The sequence below is a fragment of the Cibotium barometz genome, chromosome 15 (genome assembly GCF_041138505.1).
Source record: "Cibotium barometz isolate CiBa-2024 chromosome 15, ASM4113850v1, whole genome shotgun sequence".
NCBI classification, from domain to species: domain Eukaryota; kingdom Viridiplantae; phylum Streptophyta; class Polypodiopsida; order Cyatheales; family Cibotiaceae; genus Cibotium; species Cibotium barometz.
In genome coordinates, this window is record NC_141060.1 from 49,350,254 (window position 1) to 49,371,185 (window position 20,932).

Below are 20,932 nucleotides of genomic sequence, written 5' to 3' on the forward strand. Positions count from 1 at the left end.
TGGCCGCCTCAATGTCCTGCCTCATCAACTCTCTACCCCTCATCCCGCTGAGTCTCCTCTCCTGAGCCTCTAGAGGCAGCTGCTGAAAACATATCCAGTCGTCTAGGGACTGGGCTGGGCCGGAGCTCAAAGGGCCCCACGACACGTGAGATCGCGATCCAACCATATGACCACTGGGAAGTCGGATCAAGGGGTTCCAGATCAATGGCTGCCTCAGGCGCTCCTCATCGGTGCCCGGGGGAGTCTGGAAGAGTGACGGCCTCAGATGCTCCCAGGCCCTCAGAAGGCTAGCTGCAAAACGCTCCTCGAAGCCAAGGCCCACTCCTCTGGATCGCTGCTCTGTAAAGATCCACCTGATACTGGGGGTCCAGGGGCCACTAAGAGAAGGAGTGCGGCTGAGAATCCTGACAACAAGAAACTCCTTCCACGGCTCAGCGCCTGGTAGGAGGCCACGAACCACCAACTTGCCAAGCAAAGCTCGGCTCTGACAAATAGGATCAACTATGCCCAGGCCGCCTCTCTCCCTCGCATGGTTAGTTAGTACGAAAGGTACGATACGGTACGGTACGATAAAATACGGTACTAATTGGTACCTTAAAATTTTTTGAGGTACGGTACGACATTAGTACGTTTTTAAAAAAAAATACTTCCTAAACTTAAAAATTGTAGACAAGAAGTTACAAAATAGTATAACCATGAACATAATGTCATCATGCCATTAGAGTACAAAATTGCTACAAAAGGATAGGCCAAAAACTCATGGCATGGGCGACCGCCAACATGCGTACATACATGATACAGTATACTACATACTACAATACATCATCGATGGGCTAGAAGGAGATAGATGCCCAATGCCTAGAGAGCTATAACATATCAAAAGTCTACATCATCACCCACATCTGCATGATCATCAACATGATCACTACTAGAGTGTCCATCAAGAGAGTTCTCTGAAGAGGACTCTTCGAAGGTGGACAAGACACTCTGGGGATCATTCTCGCTAAGTAGGTTGCCATCATCATCAAACAAGGGCTCTCTAGGCAGTGGGGTATCATCATGAGGGGGCAATGGAAGCTCACTATAGAGCTCCATGAAGATTGCCTCCTCCTCCTCATCAGGCAATATGATCGCTTGCCTAATATGGCAATGGCAAGTGCACACGCTCCTGACAAACAGCTTCCTATAGGCTGCAAAGGGCGATGAATGGCTCTCTAGAAGACTGAAATTGCTCCACGCAACAACAACAACAACAACACCACCACAAAAAATAAAAAAAATAATAATAAAAAAAAATCGTACGGTATCGTATGAATCCGTACGGTACCGTACCGTACAGCAAGTAGGTACGATTTCAGTCGTACGACGTACGGAACTAACCCTGCTCCCTCGGCTGGGTGATCACAGCCCATGCCACCTTGGCCCTGGCGGGCCGCCTGTTGCCACCGGACCAAAGAAAGTTCCTGATGAGCCTGTGCACCTGGCCAATACACGCCCGTGAGAAGGCCCAGCAAGAAGTGATGTACCACATGGTAGCAAGCAGGACCTGGTTGGCCACAACCACTCGGCCAGCCAGAGATAAACGAGCGGTACTCCAATACAGAAGCTTCTTCCGAATGCTCAGAAGAAGGGGGGCTATCTGCTGCTCCGGAGATATGTCAATGCCCACATAGCATCCCAAATAGCGCACTGTAGTGCCGGGGGGCAGCCACTGAAACCCATCAACTGGCCTCCAAGTCGGGGGGGGCACGGAACTGACCCACAACCCACACGACTTGTGCCAGTTGATCAAAGCGCCCGAAGCTCTGTAAAACCTGTCCATGGCTGAGGCGAAGCGGCGGAGGTTCTCCTCCCCTCCCTGAAGATAGACAGCAGTGTCATCCGCAAACTCCGAGTCTAGGAGCTCCTCCGAGGTGCGGATGGGGAGCTGGAGGCCCCGCAAACCTGTATCCTGTGCCGTCAAGAAAGTGCTCATGGCCTCCGCCACAAAAAGAAAAAGAAAGGGCGCCAAGGGGCACCCCTGCCGCACCGAGCGCGAGAGCTGGAACCTCTCTCCGCGCACGCCCTGTATCAGCACCTGGCTATGGGCCGATGTGTAGAGTGCAGAGACCCCACGGATCCACTAAGGGGGGAAGCCCATCCTCTCCATAGTGCCTTCCAAGAAAGCCCAGTCCACCCGATCATATGCCTTCTTGAAGTCGAGAAGGAGCACTGCCAGATCCTCCTGCCGAAATCTAGCCAAAGCCGTAGCCTCCCAGAAAGAGAAGATGTTATTCAGGATGCTCCTATCCTGGATGAAGCCTGTCTGCGTGGAGTGGATGATGTCCGGAAGGTGAGGCTGAAGCCGCCTGCTGATCGCCTTAGCTAGGACCTTCTAGGCAGTGCCTAGCAAGGTGATCGGTCTCCACTGTCTAATCTCCAGTCTGTCTCCTCCCTCTTTGGGGATAAGGTGAATCAACCCCTCTGCCATGCTGTCCGGCATGTCTCCCGACTCCATGATCTCCTGGAATGCCAATCTGAAGCCCCTATGCAAGAGACCCCAGTACCTCTGGAAGAAAGCCACTGAGAGACCGTCCTCACCAGGGCATTTGCCCCGAGGAAGTGCCTGAAGAGCCTCCTCCAGTTCCGTATCCGAGAAGGGGGAGAGAAGGGAGTGCTGCAAATGGGCCGGCACAACCGGTCTCGTGAAGCTCCAGACTGCCTCCCGAGCCTCTCTCACCCTGTCATCTGCTGGCTCAGCAGAGAGCAGATCCCTGTAAAAATCTGTGGCGATCGCCCGAACCCTGGGGGGATCCACCACCACCTGGCCATCAGCTTGCCGAAGACGCCTAAGACCCTCTCGTCTGAAGCGGGGTCCTGTCGCCTCAAAGAAGTCTCGAGTCACTCTGTCTCCAGCCTGTGTCCAAAAAGAAGCCCGAGCATGGAATCGAAACTCCACCCTCCTCTCCTCGATGGATCTGATCTCTGTGCGAGCTGACTCCATCTGCTCTGAAATCCAAGGGCTCGTAGGCTCCCTCTCCTGAAGTCTCTGGAGGGAAGCTAGACTCCTCCGCAGGCTCCTCTCCTGCTCTGTGAAAGCCTCCAGACGGTCCAGGGCAGCCTGTCTGAGCATCCCGCTGATCTCCTGCAAACCCCTGTCAAGATCGCTGGTTGCCGATCCTCTCCTGAACTGAAGCTCTTGCCAGACCTGCTCAACTCTGGTCGCAATCTCGGGCTCCTCTATGAGACAATCTGGAATTCGGACGCTCTGGCCTCGCTCTCCTCTCGTGGGGTCATCGATCTGGAGAAGCACTGGAAAGTGGTCTGAAAACGAGGAGCCTGCAAGTATACCCACAGTGCCACCTCTATCGCAAGCCCACTCATCAATGTAAAACCTGTCGATGCGGGAAAGGTTAACTCCTGTGGCCCGTCTATCCGAGCGCGAGAAAGATAAACTCCCCTGCAACCTGCCAAACTCCGAGAGAGTCCACGGATCCTGGCCTCTCACCTGCAGCACTAGTTCCTCCCAAGCAGCGAGCTCCGGCCCATGAATGGTCTCCTGGCTGCCCCCCATCCTGTCCTCTGCATCCTCCAGCATGTTGCAATCCCCCCCTAGGCACCAATGGTCTGCCATGGGGAGGGACTGCCTAATGGTGCTCCAGAACTCAGCTGTCCCGGTCGCCCCATTAGGGGCGTAGAAATTGAGGAAGCCAATGCGGTCTTCCCCAACCCGAAGGATGATCCACTGCGCTCGACCCTGGGCCAGAGTGCCAGAATCCACAACCTCGGATAGAAGCTGCTCGCTGACTGAGATGCATACTCCACCCTAGTTCCCCTGGGGACCATATGCCGGTGACCAAAAAGTGTGACTCCTGCCTGGCAAGATCTTCCCGCAGGTGCGGGTGCGCCCGGCAGAAAGGTGGTGCTCCTGGATGAAAAGGATATCTATGGGTCCTCCAACGAGAGCCCTTTGGATCTCCTGGCGAAGTCTGCCCCTACCAATGTAGCAGCGAGGTCCACCAAGACCCTGGATGTTCCATGAGAGGATCCTCATGGATGAGCTATGGCAAGTGAAGCAACCGCCACTGGCTCACCCCTCTCAGCCGGCCCGGATGAGCTGCCCTCCACTCTGTGAGTCTTGGGCGCCGGCTTGGAGGGAGAATAGTCACTGTCAGTCCGGGTGCGGAGTCTCTCCAAAAAAAGGGTGACCTGTCTCTGTGTCCAGCCCCACTCCGCCTTCGCCCTGTCCAGGGCATAGGCGTGAGACCAATCCTCTGCATATATGTATCTAAAGGTAGGCTGCACCCTCGGGGCGGCGTGGAGGAGAATCAGTAGCACCGCCTCAACGGAGGTGTGGACCGGATCCGCCCGCCAATCTCCTATGCCAAACAAGCTCATGCGGGCTGAGTGTAATCGGGTCTGTAATAGGTCCGTGAGCCCCAGGTCACTGAAGTGGTGAGAAAACTCCAGTATCTGATCACGCAGAACTTCCTCTACAGAGTTGCAATCCCATGCTGTGTCTGGGGCAACACTGAGAGGAAAGGAGAAGGCTACCATGTTGCTCACCACTGAAGGAGAGCGAGAGGGATGGCACACCACGCAAACTCGCAAGGGCGCGACCAGTGTCTCAAATGGGCCAGCATCCAGCTGGAGACACCTGAAAAAACCATAATCCACTGGGAGCCCCATCACTCGCGGGGGCCCCCCAGGGGAGGCTGGAGAGAACTCAGTGGTGGACGAAGCTATGATCGCCATCTCCACCGGCCCGGAGTGGCGGTGGAACAGCCGCTGAACAGAACTCTGGCCTACCCAACTGCGCTGCCCCGGGGCAGTGGGTGGTCTGGAGGAGTATCCTGGAGAGGCCGAGGGAGGGATGGTGGCTCGCGGAGAGGAGGGGGGAGAGCGAGGAGAGGATGGAGAGGCATCTGCCAGAGGAGAGGAGTCAGGGGGGGCCGCCGGGGGAGGCGGGAGGGGGGGGGCTGGGGGGGAGAGGGGGGGGAGGAAGGAGTGCTCTCCGAGTGAAGGGAAGAGGGGCCGGGGGTCGCAGAGTGCGGCCTGGGATCCTCGGGAATCTGCTCCATGGAGGGGGCGGGCCCCCCCTCGAGGGGAGGCGGGAGCGGGGTCTCCACGTGGGGGGCTCCACCGGCGGCCTCAACGGGCACTGAGACTGAATCCTCGTCCATCGGGGTGGGACCTGCTGGCCGCCTATCCCTGACTGGAGCATAAGTGTGGGTAGGTGCATGGACGCCAGCCGGGGTCGCCTGTCCGCCAGCCTGTGCTGCCTGCTGGCGTCTGCGACGGTCCCTGCGGGCCGGGCGTTTCCGCCGGCGAACCTCCTGCCATCCGCCAGCCTCCTGGGACTGCGCGGCATCCTCCGCCGGAGCCTGCTGGTCAGATGATGGTGCCTGCTGAGACGAGCCAGGGATGTCCGGTCTCTGAGGTGGATGGCCACCCCTCGGGCCTCCTGAAGGGGGTCCAGAGGCGGCAGAGCGTGAAGGATGAACCCCCTTGCGGGGACAAGCGCGTGCGAGGTGGCCCATCTCCCGACAGTTGTAGCACTAGCCGGGGAGGCCCGAATACTCCACGCGCTGTATCAAATGTCCTCCAGAAAGACAAGGGAGGAGGATCGTCTTCGGGAGGGACTCCGGTGAAGGAACCACAACACGAATGGCCGGAAGTCCTACTGCCCGAGCTATCGCTGAGGCCGTTGTCTGAGGGGTCTCCACCACCTGCCCGAACGCCTTGCCAATGGATGACAAGAGGGGCAAGTACTCCCTGCGGAGTCCAAGAAAGCAGATAGTGATGGGGAAACCTGTCGCGCCTGCTAGCGGGGTCGAAACCGTGAGTCCATCGCGCCAGGAACGCCCGGGATGAGCGGAGGGCAATGGGGCTCCGAGCCAGCACCGTTTGAGCTGCCCGGGGGGACTCGAAATCCACCTGGTAGTAGCCACGTCCCAAAAAATCGACGCTGACGATCTTGGCAGGCACGCCAACGAGGCTGCCTTGCAGAAGGTCGCGAAGCTCTCTCCGCATCGGACGGCTACCCACTATCTTGCAGACCAAGGAGGAGGCCTCAAGAGCGGATACTGTAGAAACAAACAACTGCTGATCTGCAGCTGTGAACTCCAGACGGAGACCGGAATCGGCAGGGGTAGTCGGAGCGGCTTCCATGGAGTCCTCCAGAGGGAAAAAGCCAGAGACTGGGGTCACCAACGGGAGGGACACAGCCCTGCGAGGAAACGGAGAGGCGGACGGTGAGAGGATAGCGGGGGCGGAGCGGGGGGAGGGGGGAGGGGGGGGAGCTGGCGGTGGGAGGAGGGGCGAATCGGAGACGGAGGGTGGGGAGAGGGAGAAGGCGGAGGGAAGAGCCTCTAAGCGGAGGAGAAGGCGGGGAGGAGGGGGGGGGGAAATGGCGGGGGAGGAACTGGCGGGGGAGGAACTGACGGGGGAGAGAAGGCGGGGGGAAAAAGGCGGGGGGGGAGGAAGCGAGGAAGGAGGCGGGGGGGGGGGGAAGGAAGCGAGGAGAGAAGGCGGGGGGAGAAGGAGGGGGGGGAGGAAGCGTGGACAGCGGCGGGGGGGAGAGGCGGGGGGCAGGTAGGGCGTGCGACGGCGAGGGGTGGTAGGCGCAGGAGCAGATCGCGCAGCCTATATATGAATCTCTTATCTCCAATAAAGTACAATTCTCTGCTAAAAAATCGAAGAAGTGTTAGATTGGATTGGTTTAGTCGCATATGAACTGGATTTACCTTCTAATGTGAAAGTTCATCCCGTATTTCATGTCAGTAGACCTAAGGAAGTACTGGGTGGAATAGACCAGTTAGTTACTCCTCAAGAAATTATAGATGTCGAGGACATGACATTTGTTCCACACGAACCTGAAAAGATTCATGGATTTCGTGAAAGACGATTGCGTTATACACTTCTCATGGAATACAAGATCAAGTGGAAGGATCGTGTTGAGGAGGACACTACATGGGAGACATTGACTACCCTTCAGAGGGATTACCCTGGGTTTTTAGTGAGCTCAGGAGTGAGCTCTTAAAGGAAGGGGAGCATGTCATGTGCATAGTGTGTATCTACCGTGTGCTACATGCACACAAGACTAGCTTCGAGGTTTGGGGAAGCTTGGAGCTAGGCAGGCTGAGTGACGAGCTGGACTAGGGATAGACTAACGGACGGGCGCCCAAGTGTGGACGCTCGGTGACCGGCCAAGAGCCTATAAAAGGGTGGCCAAGGTTAGTCAATAGTTCATAGAGTCTCACGTGTCTTTGTGAGAGCTCTATGGTCAGGAGCCTGGATCTAGTGCAGATGTGCACTTGCTTTCTGCAACCAAGGCCGGTGCAGTCTCGAGGTCCGCGAGGGTAGCTTCGTGGCGGTATGGGACGTCACGAGGTAGGGATTGGTCGGCACGTCCTACTAGTTAGCTCAGCTCGTGGCTCGGTGGGGACAACCAAGACTTGTGGGCTTGCTCACGGCTGTCAAGGTTGGGAGGTGAGTCAGGCCTGCACGCCCTTCACGTTACTTGGTTTGTTTTGCACGTTTCGAGTCTTGTACCAGGAGCGTTCTACGAGGTGATCCTTTGGGGATTTGACATTGTTGTACATATTTTCACTCACCATCATATATACACACACTCGGCCATTTCATGCTGTGTTGTTTTGCTCTCGTTCATCTGGTCCTTATTACTTCTCTGGGAGACGTCTGGAATGATGTCATGATTGAATACATGTGGAAGGGCTCCATGGAAGGATTGGTATCCTGGTGCGAGTTCTTGGCATGATTTATGAACTCATGGAAGGGTGGTAACCTTGGTGAGTGGCTCAGGACTCATGGAAGGGTGGTTACCCTGGTGAGTACTTTTTGGTCCTGTGTGGACGGCACCTGTGAACGGGCTAGTTGGATGTACAAGATGTTAGTTGGGAGATTTCATCCACACTGTCTGTGCACCAGCGTATGTATGTGAGTTGCACATGCATGGATGACTTGTTTTTTGATGCCTGGACAATGCTTGGTATTTTGCTTGTGAATGTCCACGGGCATCGGGGACGCCTGGACAACCCGTGGATACGCGTGTGCACACCTGTTTGGGACTCATATGGTTTCCTTATGTGTTTTGCAGGTGGTAAGTGTGCACACTTAACCCAATTTATTCATTATTTCATGTTACTAAGGTTTATTGGGTGCAGGGTTCACATTCACTTAAAGTGTGGGCGGACACACTTATAATTTTATAAGTGAGTTCACATCAAGGTGGACTATTTTAATGAACCAAGTCCAAATATGAGAGATGGGCACTCGCACACTCCCAAAAAGCTCCACGAGTTGCTATTCTAGGTGTGGGAGGGCCAAACTGGGCAAGCCCTGACTTGTAGAGCACTCAACTGGAAATTGTGGGCTGTTAGGAGCTGTGTGGATAGGAAAAACAGCAAGTTTACTCATATGCATGAGCTACAGGTGGAATACATGCGAAGTACAAGGGTCCCAGGGCTGGCTGGCTGCTATTTCTCTCTCTACAGGGCAGGTCGACTTCATCTACAGGGGCTGCAGGCTAATCGATTTGGCTCCAGGAGCTTGTGCATGGCTGTTGGGACTGTTTTTTGGGCTTCTCTGCTGAGAATAGGGCTTGGACGGAGTGAGTAGAGTCTGTATAGGAGCTGGTCGACTGTTATAAGGGCCATTATTGGATGTTTTTACAGGTTTACAGGAGGTTTCTCACGATGAAACTTGAGCAAACATGTCCCTAGACAAGTACCAGGCCTTGGGATGTGATCTGGTGGAACCTGTGGGTGGCCAGTGAGCCAAAACGATGGCTGGTTACTGTTTTGCAGGTTTGGGACATCACTTTGTTAGAGGGTTGGTGACCGCTCTATCAAAGTACAGGAGTGGTTGGTGATCACTCTACCCTGGTTGGTGACCGAGGGTGTTCTACAGGAGCGGTTGGTGATCGCTCAACCTTGGTTGGTGATCGAGGGTGTTGCAACATGAGTGGTAGGTGACGGCTCGACCTTGGTTGGTGACCGAGGAGTTGCAGGTAATGTGTTTACCTATGTTTCCATAGTTGGATAAATCTGGTGTTGGCTGGATGAGTGTGTACTCTCCGGGCACCCGCAACTTGTACATATAAATACTTTTGTTGGTAATAAAGATACCTCAGGGGGGGGCTGGCCCAACTTCAGCCCCTAGTGCTGTGTCATGTGCAAGTTGGTTTATGTTTGCACGATGTATATGCTCATGTAATGTTTCATAATGATGGTAATCATGTATATGCCAAGAATGGTTGATGTATGTATGCTGTTTTGGTAGTGCATTGGTTCCGTATATACGTGCCCGTGTGTGATAGTGGTATCAGAGCATTGATTTCTTTCTTTGCTTGAGAAAGACGATTTTTGGGCATACGGAAAGCTTTTTGCTGAGCATACTAATTGTGAAACATGAGCATGCAAGCAAGGTCTGGTGAGCATTCAGATGCACAACGGTATGCTAAATCCGCATATTCTGACCAGGCCGATGTACTTTCAGAGCTAGAGGCTCTCAAGCGTCAAGTTAAGATGCTATCGTGAGGAGATAGCTGAATTGCGGTCTCTCAAGAATGATCCTGATGTGCAAAGGGTTTTGAATGAAAAGAAAAAGAAGGGTTCAGGTGACGATGCAGCCTTTGAGGCCATAGAAGCAGAGATGGGAAATGAAGATCCTAGAGAGCTGGCCATATCTTATTTGAAAGGCAAAAAGGATGTATTGGGTGATGCAGGTACAAAAAGGACTCCTCGCGTGGAAGCACATGCATATTCCAATACATTAGGAGATGTAGATCCTCGTCACCGTTATGCATCTTCATGCCGAGAGCGTTCTTCAAGTGAAGATTCTCACTACTCCAGGAGTGTGTCTCGAGTACGTGGGAAGAGACCCATGCATGAGTCTCCTAAGCCCAGACATGGGGCTAGAGACAGGTCTTGTTCTAAAAAGAAAAGCCAAGAGTTCAAGTCAGGAGACAAAGATGTGAGGTTTGAGAACTTCTATGGCAAGATGGATATTGCTTTCGTGAGATAGTTTGAAATTGCTTTTTGCAATGAAGATTTCTCTCAGAAGTCTAAACTCAGGCATGTGGGTATGCATCTCAAAGAGACAGCTAGTGATTGGTGGATGGCCAAGCTTTTGGATGCAAGTGCTGCCCGCACATGGGATGACTTTAAAATTCAGTTTTATGCTCAATTCTTGCCTCCAAACTTTGCCAAGAATGTACGCAAAGAGTGGGATTGGTTGAAACAGGATGAAGGGGAGACAGTGCAGACATATATAGCTAAGTACTGGAAGGTACTGCTGAAAGTTACTCCCTTTATGTCTCTTTCTAATGGTGAGAAGAAACGAAAGTTTGAATCAGGTTTGCACCCCATCATTCATGCACCCCATCATTCAAGAGAGCTTACAGGTGTACCCAAATCAGACTCTTCAGCAGTTGATAAACTCAGCACTCATAGCTGAAAATTTGCATATGAAGTGGGTTAAAAACAAGTCAAATTCAGATTCATTTAAGGGCAAGAGACGGGCTGGTTATGACCAGAAAAAGGGTGGACAGCCCTCTAAAAGTGAGCAGAAAGATGCCTCAGCTACAAAGGGAAACTCGTCTAAGAAGCCGGGGGGTAAACACAATGATTTTGGGCTGTCAAAACAGCAGAGGCTTGATTATGTACGTGATGGGAAATGTTTAGGCTGCGGTAGTAAGGATCACATATATCCTAAATGCCCGTAGAACCCCAAGAATGCAGATTCTAATGCAGAAAAGTCTCATGTGAATGTTGTGCCTGTTGTGCAGGGTAACACAGGGCAACCCCCAGGTCATAGAACAATATGTAAAGCATGGGGACAGTTGAGGGATCAGCCTGCACTCTTTTTGTTTGATGATGCATCCACAAATAATTTCATTTCGGTACAGATGGCTGCTGCCATAGGCTTGGATGTATCAGATTTCGGGACTCAATGAATGCAGATGCCGCCTTTGAGGATAAAGGAGTTGATGTAACGCCGATCATTGGCAAACTCCGAATTCATATACAGGGATATCTTGATCATGAGAGTTTCTTGGTTGCTCCTCTCACAGGATGTGATGTTTTGTCGGGGATGCCTTGGCATGCTTGTATGGAGCCCAAGAAGGACTATAAGTCCAAGAAAATCAGCTTTGTTCATAGAGGTAGAGAGCTTGTTATAGAAGCTGGTACTCCAAGTAGTACCATACCTATTGTAAGTCATGTTCAGGTTTCCAAAATAATGAAGAAGTCAGCTTGTTCTTACTTGGTTTTTGTACGAGAACAATCTGAACAGATGCAAAAGAACGGATGGTATGCAAAGCATGGGGTCAAATCAAGGATCAGTCCGCCTTATTTATGTTTGATGATTGTGCAACCGATAACTTCATCTCTATTCAAATGGCAGTTGCCTTGGGTATTGAGGTTAAGAACATGGGACCTCAAATTGAAGCAGAAGCTGCCTTTGTTGGTAAAGAGGTGCAGGTTACCCCACTAATAGGGAAGTTGCGCATACATATCCAGGGTTACCTTCATCATGGCATTTCTTAGTTGCACCACTTAATGGATGTGATGTATTGTTGGGCAAGCCATGGCATCATAGGCTTGAGCCCCGCAAAGAGTACAAGACAAACATGATTTCTTTTATGCATAGAGGCCGCATGTATATCATTGATGCCGGCAAGGAAGGGGATTCCATCCCACTTGTATCTCACATCCAAATTAATAAAGCAATGAAAAAGAGTCTTTCTGCGTACTTGGTTTTTGTTCGTGATAGCATTGTACCAAGTCATCAAAATGTTGATGCTTCGACTTACGATAGGCTGAATTTTCTTCATGCATTCAACGATTGTTTTGCTGATGCATTGCCAGGTGAATTACCTCCCCAAAGGCCCGAGGATCATCGCATAGATCTTGTGCCAGGCAGTTCTCCACCGAACAAACCCGCATACCGTGTGAGTGTTGCACAACAAGAAGAGATCATGAAGCAGGTAAATGAGCTTTTAGAGAAAGGTTTGGTTCAGCCAAGTTCCTCACCTTATTGCTCTCCCGTGCTTCTTGTTCAAAAGAAAGACAGGTCATTCCGCATGTGTGGATTATAGAGCTTTAAATAAGCTCACCATCAAGAATAGATTCCCAATCCAGCATATTGATGACATTTTGGATAAGCTTGATGGCTCGGCTTGTTTCAGCCGTCTTGATTTGAAGAGTGGTTATCACCAAATACGATGGTGCCACAAGATGTCCACAAAACTGCATTCAGGACAGCTTTTGGATTATATGAATTTTTGGTGATGCCTTTTGGTCTCACCAATGCTCCTGCCACATTTAATCGTACGATGGATAGGATATTCCGACCCCATCGCAAATTCACAGGTGTATTCTTTGATGACATCTTGGTTTTCTCCAAGAATGAGCAGGAACACAGAACTCATTTGGTCACAGTGTTCGAAGAGTTGCGGAAGCATAAACTTTTCATTAATGCCAAGAAAAGTGAGTTCTTTCTTTCAGAGATACATTATTTGGGTCACATTGTATCCAAGGATGGAGTAACAATGGATCCTGCAAAGATAGAAACCATTCGGAATTGGCCAGAGTTGCAAAATGTACATCAAGTACGTAGTTTTCTGGGATTATGTTCATATTATAGGTGTTTCATAAGGCATTTTGCTATGATAGCCACCCCTCTACATGATCTCACAAAGAAGAAAACCACTTTCAAATGGACTTCAAAAGAACAGGATGCCTTCTTACAGCTCAAGCATGCTATCATATGTGGACCCGTATTGATTGTTCCCGACTTGCAAAGGTCATTCATAGTGGAATGTGATGCTTGTGGCGACTGTATAGGAGCTGTCCTAAATCAAGAAGGGCATGCAGTTGCATATGAGAGCCGTCGTTTGCATGATGCTGAGCTTCATATGGATATCTATGAGAAAGAGCTCTTGGCTGTAATTCATGCCTTAAAGATATGGAAACATTATCTTCTTGGGGCTGAATTTGTAGTCAAGACAGATCATCAAAGCTTGAGATACTTTCTATCTCAAACAAAGCTTTCAGAGAAGCAGATGAGAATGGCAAACTTTCTTTCCATGTTTCATTTTCAGATTGTGCATACTCCGGGAAAGAAAAATGTGGTGGCAGATGCATTATCCAGAAGGCCTTATGTGGCTGCAATTTCAGTGGCCTCTCATGGAGACTTATCTGCTATGCGAGATTTGTATCATTTGGATGCTGGTTTTTGCCATATATGGACTGATTTGATGGCTGGTCACTCACATGCCTCTTATGTGATCAAAGAGGGTTATCTTATGAAGGATAACTGCTTATGTGTGGTAAAGGATATGCGTCCAAAGGTTATGGACGAATGTCACGCTCCACCTTATGCTGGTCATAGAGGTATCATGCCTACTACATGCATGATCGAGAGATATTTCTTTTGGCCAAGCATGCGTAAAAACATTGAGGCATATGTACATGCATGTATTAATTGCCAAAAAGTGAAATTTGATAGGCGAAAACCGCCTGGTTTGCTTCAGCCAGTACCTATTCCCTCGCAGCCATGGGAAAGTATTACTATGGATTTTATTATGGACTTGCCTAGATCCGAGCATGGGAATGATGCTATTTGGACCATTGTGGACAGGTTTAGCAAGCAAGCTCATTTCTTGCCCGTCCAGAAAACAATTAAAGTTGATCATATGGTGAAACTTTTTCTTGCTAATATTTTCAAACATCATGGTATGCCTAAATCCATTGTTGGGGATAGAGATCCCAAGACTACAAGCCTCTTCTGGAGGGCTTTATTTGATAACATGGACACTAAACTTGAGTTTTCATCAGCTTGTCATCTGTTGAAGTGTTATGCAGCAGATCAAAAGACTGCATGGGAGAAGTATCTTCCACTTGTTGAGTTTACCCCCCTACAACAATATGATCCATGCCTCCACGGGAAAGGCCCCGTTTGAGATTATTTATGGCAGAGTGGTCTTGCCACCCATCCTTCGTAAAAAGGATGAGATTTTTGCAGCTGATGAGTATGTTCGTGACTTGGATGTAGCCTTTGCTCAAGTACGGACAGCCATCGCAAGGTCACAAGATAAGCATAAAATGGCTGCTGACAAGCATAGAAGGGACATGCAAGTCAAAGAAGGTGATTGGGTTTTGTTGAAATTTGAGAAAGCTAGGCTTCGGAAGAGGCCAGGACGAGAAGGATCATATCCTAAGCTTTCTCCTCGCTATTATGGACCCTTAAAGGTGATTCAAAAGATCAATGAAGTGTCATACCGGCTTGCTTTACCTAGTCATTGGAAGATTCACAATGCATTTCATGTGAGTCTTTTTCGGAAATATGTTGGGCCAGATCCTGACGAGCCTGAAGATCCGCCAGAGATTGATGAGCTTGAGGAGATCCTCCAGCCAGAACAGATTGTCTTTCACAAGGAGAGGAAGCTACCTGTTGCTGCAGGAAAGCTTTCCAGGAGATACCTTGTGAAGTTCAAGAATTATTTGCCCATTGATGTAAAGTGGGTCAATGAGGATTATTTTGTTGACTACCCACAGCTGTTGCAGGCATATCTTGAGGCTTTTCAGTTGAGGATAACCCTTTAGAAGCCCGGGGGGATGTCACCAATTGGCCGACCATTTGGTCCATCTCCAGATTTGTGTCTCGTTCACTCGAGGCCAGGCCGGTGTCTCATGTGAAGGGGCCAGTATTTTTGCATAACATGGACGGGAGCCAGACTGGTGCCACCCGTGTGTTAGCAGGATTGTGTCGTATGGACGGGAGCCAGACTGGTGCCACCCGTGTATGACCTGGACTGTGTTCTATCCATGGGATTGTCACGCCATAAGAGCCAGTATTTGTGTCGTGTCTTGCCTATGGGATTGTCACTCCATAGGGAGGCTTGTGCCTGGATCTGTGTCTTACCTATGGGAGTGTCACTCCATAAGAAGACCGAGATTTATGTTTTCTGTCGTGCCATCATTGTGTCCGACAGAAATGTTTAGTACTTGTTCCATGAACGGGAGATATGTCCATGATACTGTTTGCACATGCATTCATGTTTTGCATGTTTGGAATTGTTTTTGCATGACTTGTATTCCTGTGTTTGCCTATTTGACGTGCCACTTACTGAGTGGGGACGCCTGCCAGTGAGTCGTGAAGTTTGCTCTGTCTTTTGACGAGTTTTGTTGCGTGTGAACAGGTGGTAAGTGTATTACACTCGTTTATTTTTATAGCATTCTTTTTAACCTTTGTTTTTATAAGGTTGCAGGTTCACACTCATTAATGAGTGGGCACCCTTCCCAATATTTCATGGTACTTTTAGAAGGGTGGGCACCCACGTTTGGGTCATGGTGGGTAAGGGAACCCCTCATGTGTGTGGGGGTGGGTGTATGGCCACCTACCCACCCCCCACCTTGGAACCTTTGGAACTGGCCACCTCCATGCAAGCTAGGGGGGCCGGCCAGCTGTTGGACGTGTGCCCTTTCCATCATTCGTAGGTGATCCTCCTCTTGCCTATAGACGGCTATGCAGATGCCACCTTCTGTCGGATCGGACTGCACAGGCAACCTCTCCATCGCTTACATATAGGCGACCTTGATCTTGCTCACAAGGTGGCTGTTCTCTTGCCTTGCGGGTCCTCCCACTCTTCTCTAGCCAGCAGGCGGTTGCGCCTAGACACCATTCTCTGGCCAGCAGGCGGCTGCGCCCAGACACGCCACTCTCTGGCCAGCAGGCGACTGCGCCCAGACCCCATTCTCTGGCCAGCAGGCGGCTGCGCCCAGACACGCCACTCCCTGGCCAGCAGGCGGCTGCGCCCAGACGCCACCTTCTTCATCTTGCCCTGCAGTCGGCTATCTTCTTGCCGTGCAGGTGACCGTGTGCAGAACCTCGCTCCTCTTTGGCTAGCAGGCGGCTGCGCCTAGACACCACCCTCTCCACTTTGCTGGCGGCTGCGCCCAGGTGTCCTTCTCTAGCCCTATGCTGCTGCACTTAGGCGCCTCTGATATTTGTTCTCCCACTAGCAAGCTACAGGCGACTCTCTCACTTGCGGGCTGGCAGCAACAGCAATAATAGAGACTTCTCCTTTCATACGTGGGTGCCTACTACTTATGAAGGCCATATCCATTATTTTGCAAGGTAAGTGGATTGAGATTTAAGCAAAGGTCTTTGATGTAAATCTTATAAGGGATACTCTCTGCTGCTAACACCCGTTCGGTGCGAGGTAGTCCAAGCTTCTGGAGAACCACGGTCCATGGGTGCCGAGATCGGGAGAGGCAGGCGTTAGTACCGGAGCGCCTGGTGCGTGGTCTTGGAACACCAGTGGGGCGCTCTCTGCGGATTCCAGTGAAGGCACAGGACTGTAGAGACTAGACTTCTTCAAGTGGATCGCTCTCCTTCGAACGTCTACTTCAAGTCCCTTGTTTGGTAACTGTATTCATCTCAGTTGTACATGGACATCATCTGGTTCATTGAACCCATGGAGCATTGTATCTCTTAAATACTCCCAATAATATATCATATATTGAGGGGGGGGTCGGCCCGTTCCGGCCCCAGTGCTGGTGTCCATTGATCAACATTTCATTTCATTTCAGTTTTCAGTTGTTATTGAGTTGTTCATTTATATTGTGAAATTTAAGTTGTGCTATTACGCGTGTGGGTGTCCAACGGAGTCTATTCCCACTTGACGGGATCGGTTTCACCAGGTAGAGGGGATGAGACAAAGAGTCCACCCCGTCATCAAGTTTAGCAGGAGGGGATGTCATGTGCACGCCCGTGCCATGGCTAAACCTGAGCATGAACATCATCAATCCTTGATTAGGACAACATTTTGGGCATCATTAGCAATAGGAGCATTACCATCAGCATCAGTATCATCCTCAGCATCATTACCATCATCGGCATTAGTAGCATCATCATCATCAGCCAACAAGCATCAGTCGGCAACCAGCAAGAGCCTAGGTAGCAGGCAACGAGCGCATGGGGGAAGGTCTGTAAGGTGTGGGCAGTCGCCAGCAGTAAAGAAGGCGTAGCATATAAAGGGGCATTTAATACCAAATTCTTGTCCAAGACGTGGCCGACAGCAATATCTGTTGGCCGACCAACATCTCCAACATCTATATAAGCATAAAGTCATAATTTAGTCAAGTCATTCAGTTCATTCATTCATTCATTATTCTCATAAGTCAGTAGAAGTTATGTAGGGGCCAGAGGTCACCCCTTTGGGGCGGACCAAGGGCCTAACCATGTACAAGCTTTCAACAACCTTTTTGTACCATATTAAATACTGAAAACCTTGACACCAACTATCTCTCTCTTCTTCTCTCTCCTCTATCTTAATTATGTTTAATCAGCATCTTGTTCTTAATCAGCCTTAGAGTTGTGGATTAGTACAGCAAGGCTTCCACACATGCAACACAAGTCTACTGCCCCTTACCTAGACTAGTGTAAGACTCCTCTTGTAGACTGTGCTACAAAGATCCAATTACTTACTGCCAATCTAGCACTCATCCAAGAGCTGAATCCCAATAGGACATCTAGTCTCGACTCTCAAAAGTGCAACAAGCTCTACCATAACAATCCTAGCACAACTCAACTGTCATACCAAATGGCATCTTGCATACTAAACACTAGTCTAGCACAACCAAGTCCTAGTGCCATGTACTTCTTCCTTTACAAGATCTCCCGTCATCTAGGTCTGAACGGAGATTGTGTTTTCACACATAACTAGTAGATTCTCACGTCTATTTTACGGCAAGGATAAAACTCCCCATCAACTTCTGTGTATGTCCCATGTCCTCAAATAGCCTGAAGGCAACACACGGCTTCCAACTACTTTCACCCCACCAAATTGGGATGAACCAAAGGTCCACACAATCCCATTAACAGAGATCTTGAAGGACAATGGTTATAACATATTCCACCTCTAACATGTCCATGGGTGATTGTCACGTGCACACCTTAATCCGGTGCCACGAAGACTTGATTATTCCTTATAGCCGTCTTAAGGGCAAAGTTAGAGGTCGTATATGGGTAGTTTGAAGCCTTTTTGGTGGCCTTATAGGTGCACGGAGGTGCCCAGGACATACACCAGTGGTTGGGATATATTCTGGGCACAATGTGAACACATCTTATGACATTTTTGCCGACTTTTATGGCCTGAAAAGTGAAAACCGACCTGATTACGACCATAGTTGTCAGGTACGATACCGTACGGGAAAATACGGTATGGTATAAAAAAATTACAGACTTTAGTATTTTGAATTTCAAAGAGAAGACAAGTTGTCACATGATGATGATTCAAACCAAAATTCCATTAAAACCAAGTTGAAAACATACATAGATGTTAGGCTAAAGCCTAAGTCATACAATGCGAGGTGCTCTAGGCGCATGTAGCCGTAGTAGTAAGTACAAAAAGTGGTGCTCAACACCAAAAATAACTCAGGCTCTCTCTAAACTTGATTAACTCCTGTACATGCAGCCCAGCCTTGCGACACACACATAGGCTGCCTTGCTGCCCTGTGCATCACACAAGCAGCATGGCCAGTTGCCAGTTTTGCGCACAATTCAGCCTGCCACCATCGCCAAGGCAACTGCCGTGCACTTGCTGAGGTCTAATTACCACAAGCCTGCTTGGTACTAATAGCCCGAACCTAGTGTAGGCCAGAATCAGTCCATTCATCTGACCCCCTTTTGGGGCAGGTCAAGAGTTAGGCCTTCAGATGGTCATAGATTACCTCTTTTGGAGGGCCAAAGGCCACAGATTTTGTACAGCTTTTTGTACTATGTAATATACTGGAAATACAGCTATCTTTCTGGTGACTTGCATTAAGGTTCATATTCAGTTGCTTAGGGCTGAAAGAAGACGCACAGAGTTTCCGCGCATATGACAATGGCTGAGTGAAAATGTCAACTGCAGCCCTATGATCTGCTGTATACTCTTGGCTAGCACTTCGCCTACAGAAAAACGCTCTCTGAAGTCCAACACTGAGACAAACATATGATTATGATGATTTTCCAATATACATACATATATATATGCATCACTATTGCTGGTCAACCTGCTACCCAGCTTGCTGCCCGACCTTCCAGGTCATCACTTCCACATGGCACCTGCGTTGCTCAGTAACCCGCGCTTGCTGCCCGATTCCTACAGGCCAGCTACGTGTACCTAGGGTGAGGTGTGTCGCATATAGAGTACTCGTATAAATGTTCCCATGATGCCACAGCCTATTGTTCACCATGAAGAGTTTTCAGCCACATCTCGTCATGCCACCTATCCTTGGCATGATCCTTAAGATCGATATAAAGATTCCTGATGTATGGAGGGCCATGTTCATGATTGTGAGAAGAGAACCCACAGTTTTTCACCTCATCGTGAAGATAAAAGAATGCCACATGACGATTTTCGCCATAGAGAGTGACTCAAGGAGTTCATCCTTAGGTCTTGGGCACCTGGATGGGCCTGTTTTTAGGCTGCCCAGGCTTTTCAACCCTTGCAAATGAACCTGCCCAATGCTGAAAATTGTCCCACCTTGATGTCAAAATCTGCCATGCTTTTTCTCTGCTGCTCGTTATTCCGTGCCTGTCAGTTTTGTACGCTATTTGCCTCCACACGTGGATTATTCCCATCATGGCATGTTTTTAGTCTATCTTTGTGCAACCGCCATAAATCTTACTGTCACTTAGGCCTTTTTCTCTCAGGGTACAACAGTCACCTAATCACTTATAGTTTTCTAGAAGTACGGCCATGCATCCATGCTGATGGTGATGCATGTGACAGCCTAGGGGAGACTAAGACAGTCCCTTTTACAGGATAAATAGCATTATGTAACAACGGCGGCAACATTTTGAGTTATACGCTTGAGATGATGTGTATTCACTAACATCGTGAATCTCTCTCTGATAGATTGGAGATGAGTTGGAAGCTAGTAACATTAAGTGGGGCCTATATATGAACTATGGATGTGGAGAGGCTGTGCATGCCATGTTCTTGTGATGTGAAAGGGAAGGGCTGCACTAATCATTTGCAATTTGCAACTTTGGCTCGGCAGGTAACGATTTTGTTTGTTTGCTCTTTTTTTATTGCCCAGGTGTGGGGGTGGGGGTGGGTGGCTGGGTGTGCGTGCGTGCGTGCGTGTGTTAAGAGGCGGTTTTCTTGTTTGCATTGTGTAGTGCTTCGAAGCTTCATGCCGAATTTTGCCAGGGATGATGTAACAGGGAACAAAATAACACTAGTATGAGATAGAAATTGCCTCATCATGCTTTGCTATTTAGAAAGTAAGAAGGCTGTTTGCTAAGAACTAAAGTCTAGTTTTGCATCCAATAAAACGATGCAGTGCATCTGAAACTACTATTTGATAACTGTTGTTGCAGAATCCTGTATACCTTGCCCGGAAAATGGAAGATGCCAGGGAGGAGATTTGGAATGTTTTCCTGGCTTCAACAGGCATGGGAAGTCTTGCATGAGAGATCCACAAACAGGAAAAGCTGTTCAAGCAATTGTATGGTTTTTGTTTCGCATTTGTGTTGGCCTTTGATTACCTGCTCTTGGGCATAGAGAACGTGCAGGTGTTGGTTACTTGAAGCTTTGTGGGAAGACTCAAGACTTTGGAAGACTGGTATCAACTGCATTGCGCTGACATGTACCTATTTGTTGGCAGGACAATTATGTGGTGCAGCAAGTTTGTGGACAGTGTAGTTTCCCACTTTGCAAATGGGCTGAACCTGAACGGGTCTGCTTCCACACTGGATTTCTTGAAGTTTGTGCCATACATTAGGCAGGCATGGCCCTTGTGAAACAAAGAGAGCAGGAGCTTTGAGGGGCAATAAGCTTTCTTAGTTTGTTTATGTTTAGTTAACCTCTCCATTCAAGTTAGTGAAAGGTAATGCTAACCAAGATTTCATAATCATGCATAGGTTTACATGT

At 49.5% G+C, this 20,932-nt stretch overlaps 1 protein-coding gene across 1 annotated transcript in view; it reads left to right on the plus strand.

The window, feature by feature from the left end:
* LOC147631406 (Man1-Src1p-carboxy-terminal domain protein) overlaps window positions 1-20,932 on the plus strand; it is a 64,594-nt gene that overhangs the window by 12,204 nt on the left and 31,458 nt on the right. Inside the window, exons 2-3 of the mRNA XM_086809087.1 lie at window positions 20,380-20,507; window positions 20,667-20,738. Coding sequence (XP_086665213.1) covers window positions 20,380-20,507; window positions 20,667-20,738 — 200 coding nt within the window. The remainder of the gene's footprint in view (window positions 1-20,379; window positions 20,508-20,666; window positions 20,739-20,932) is intronic.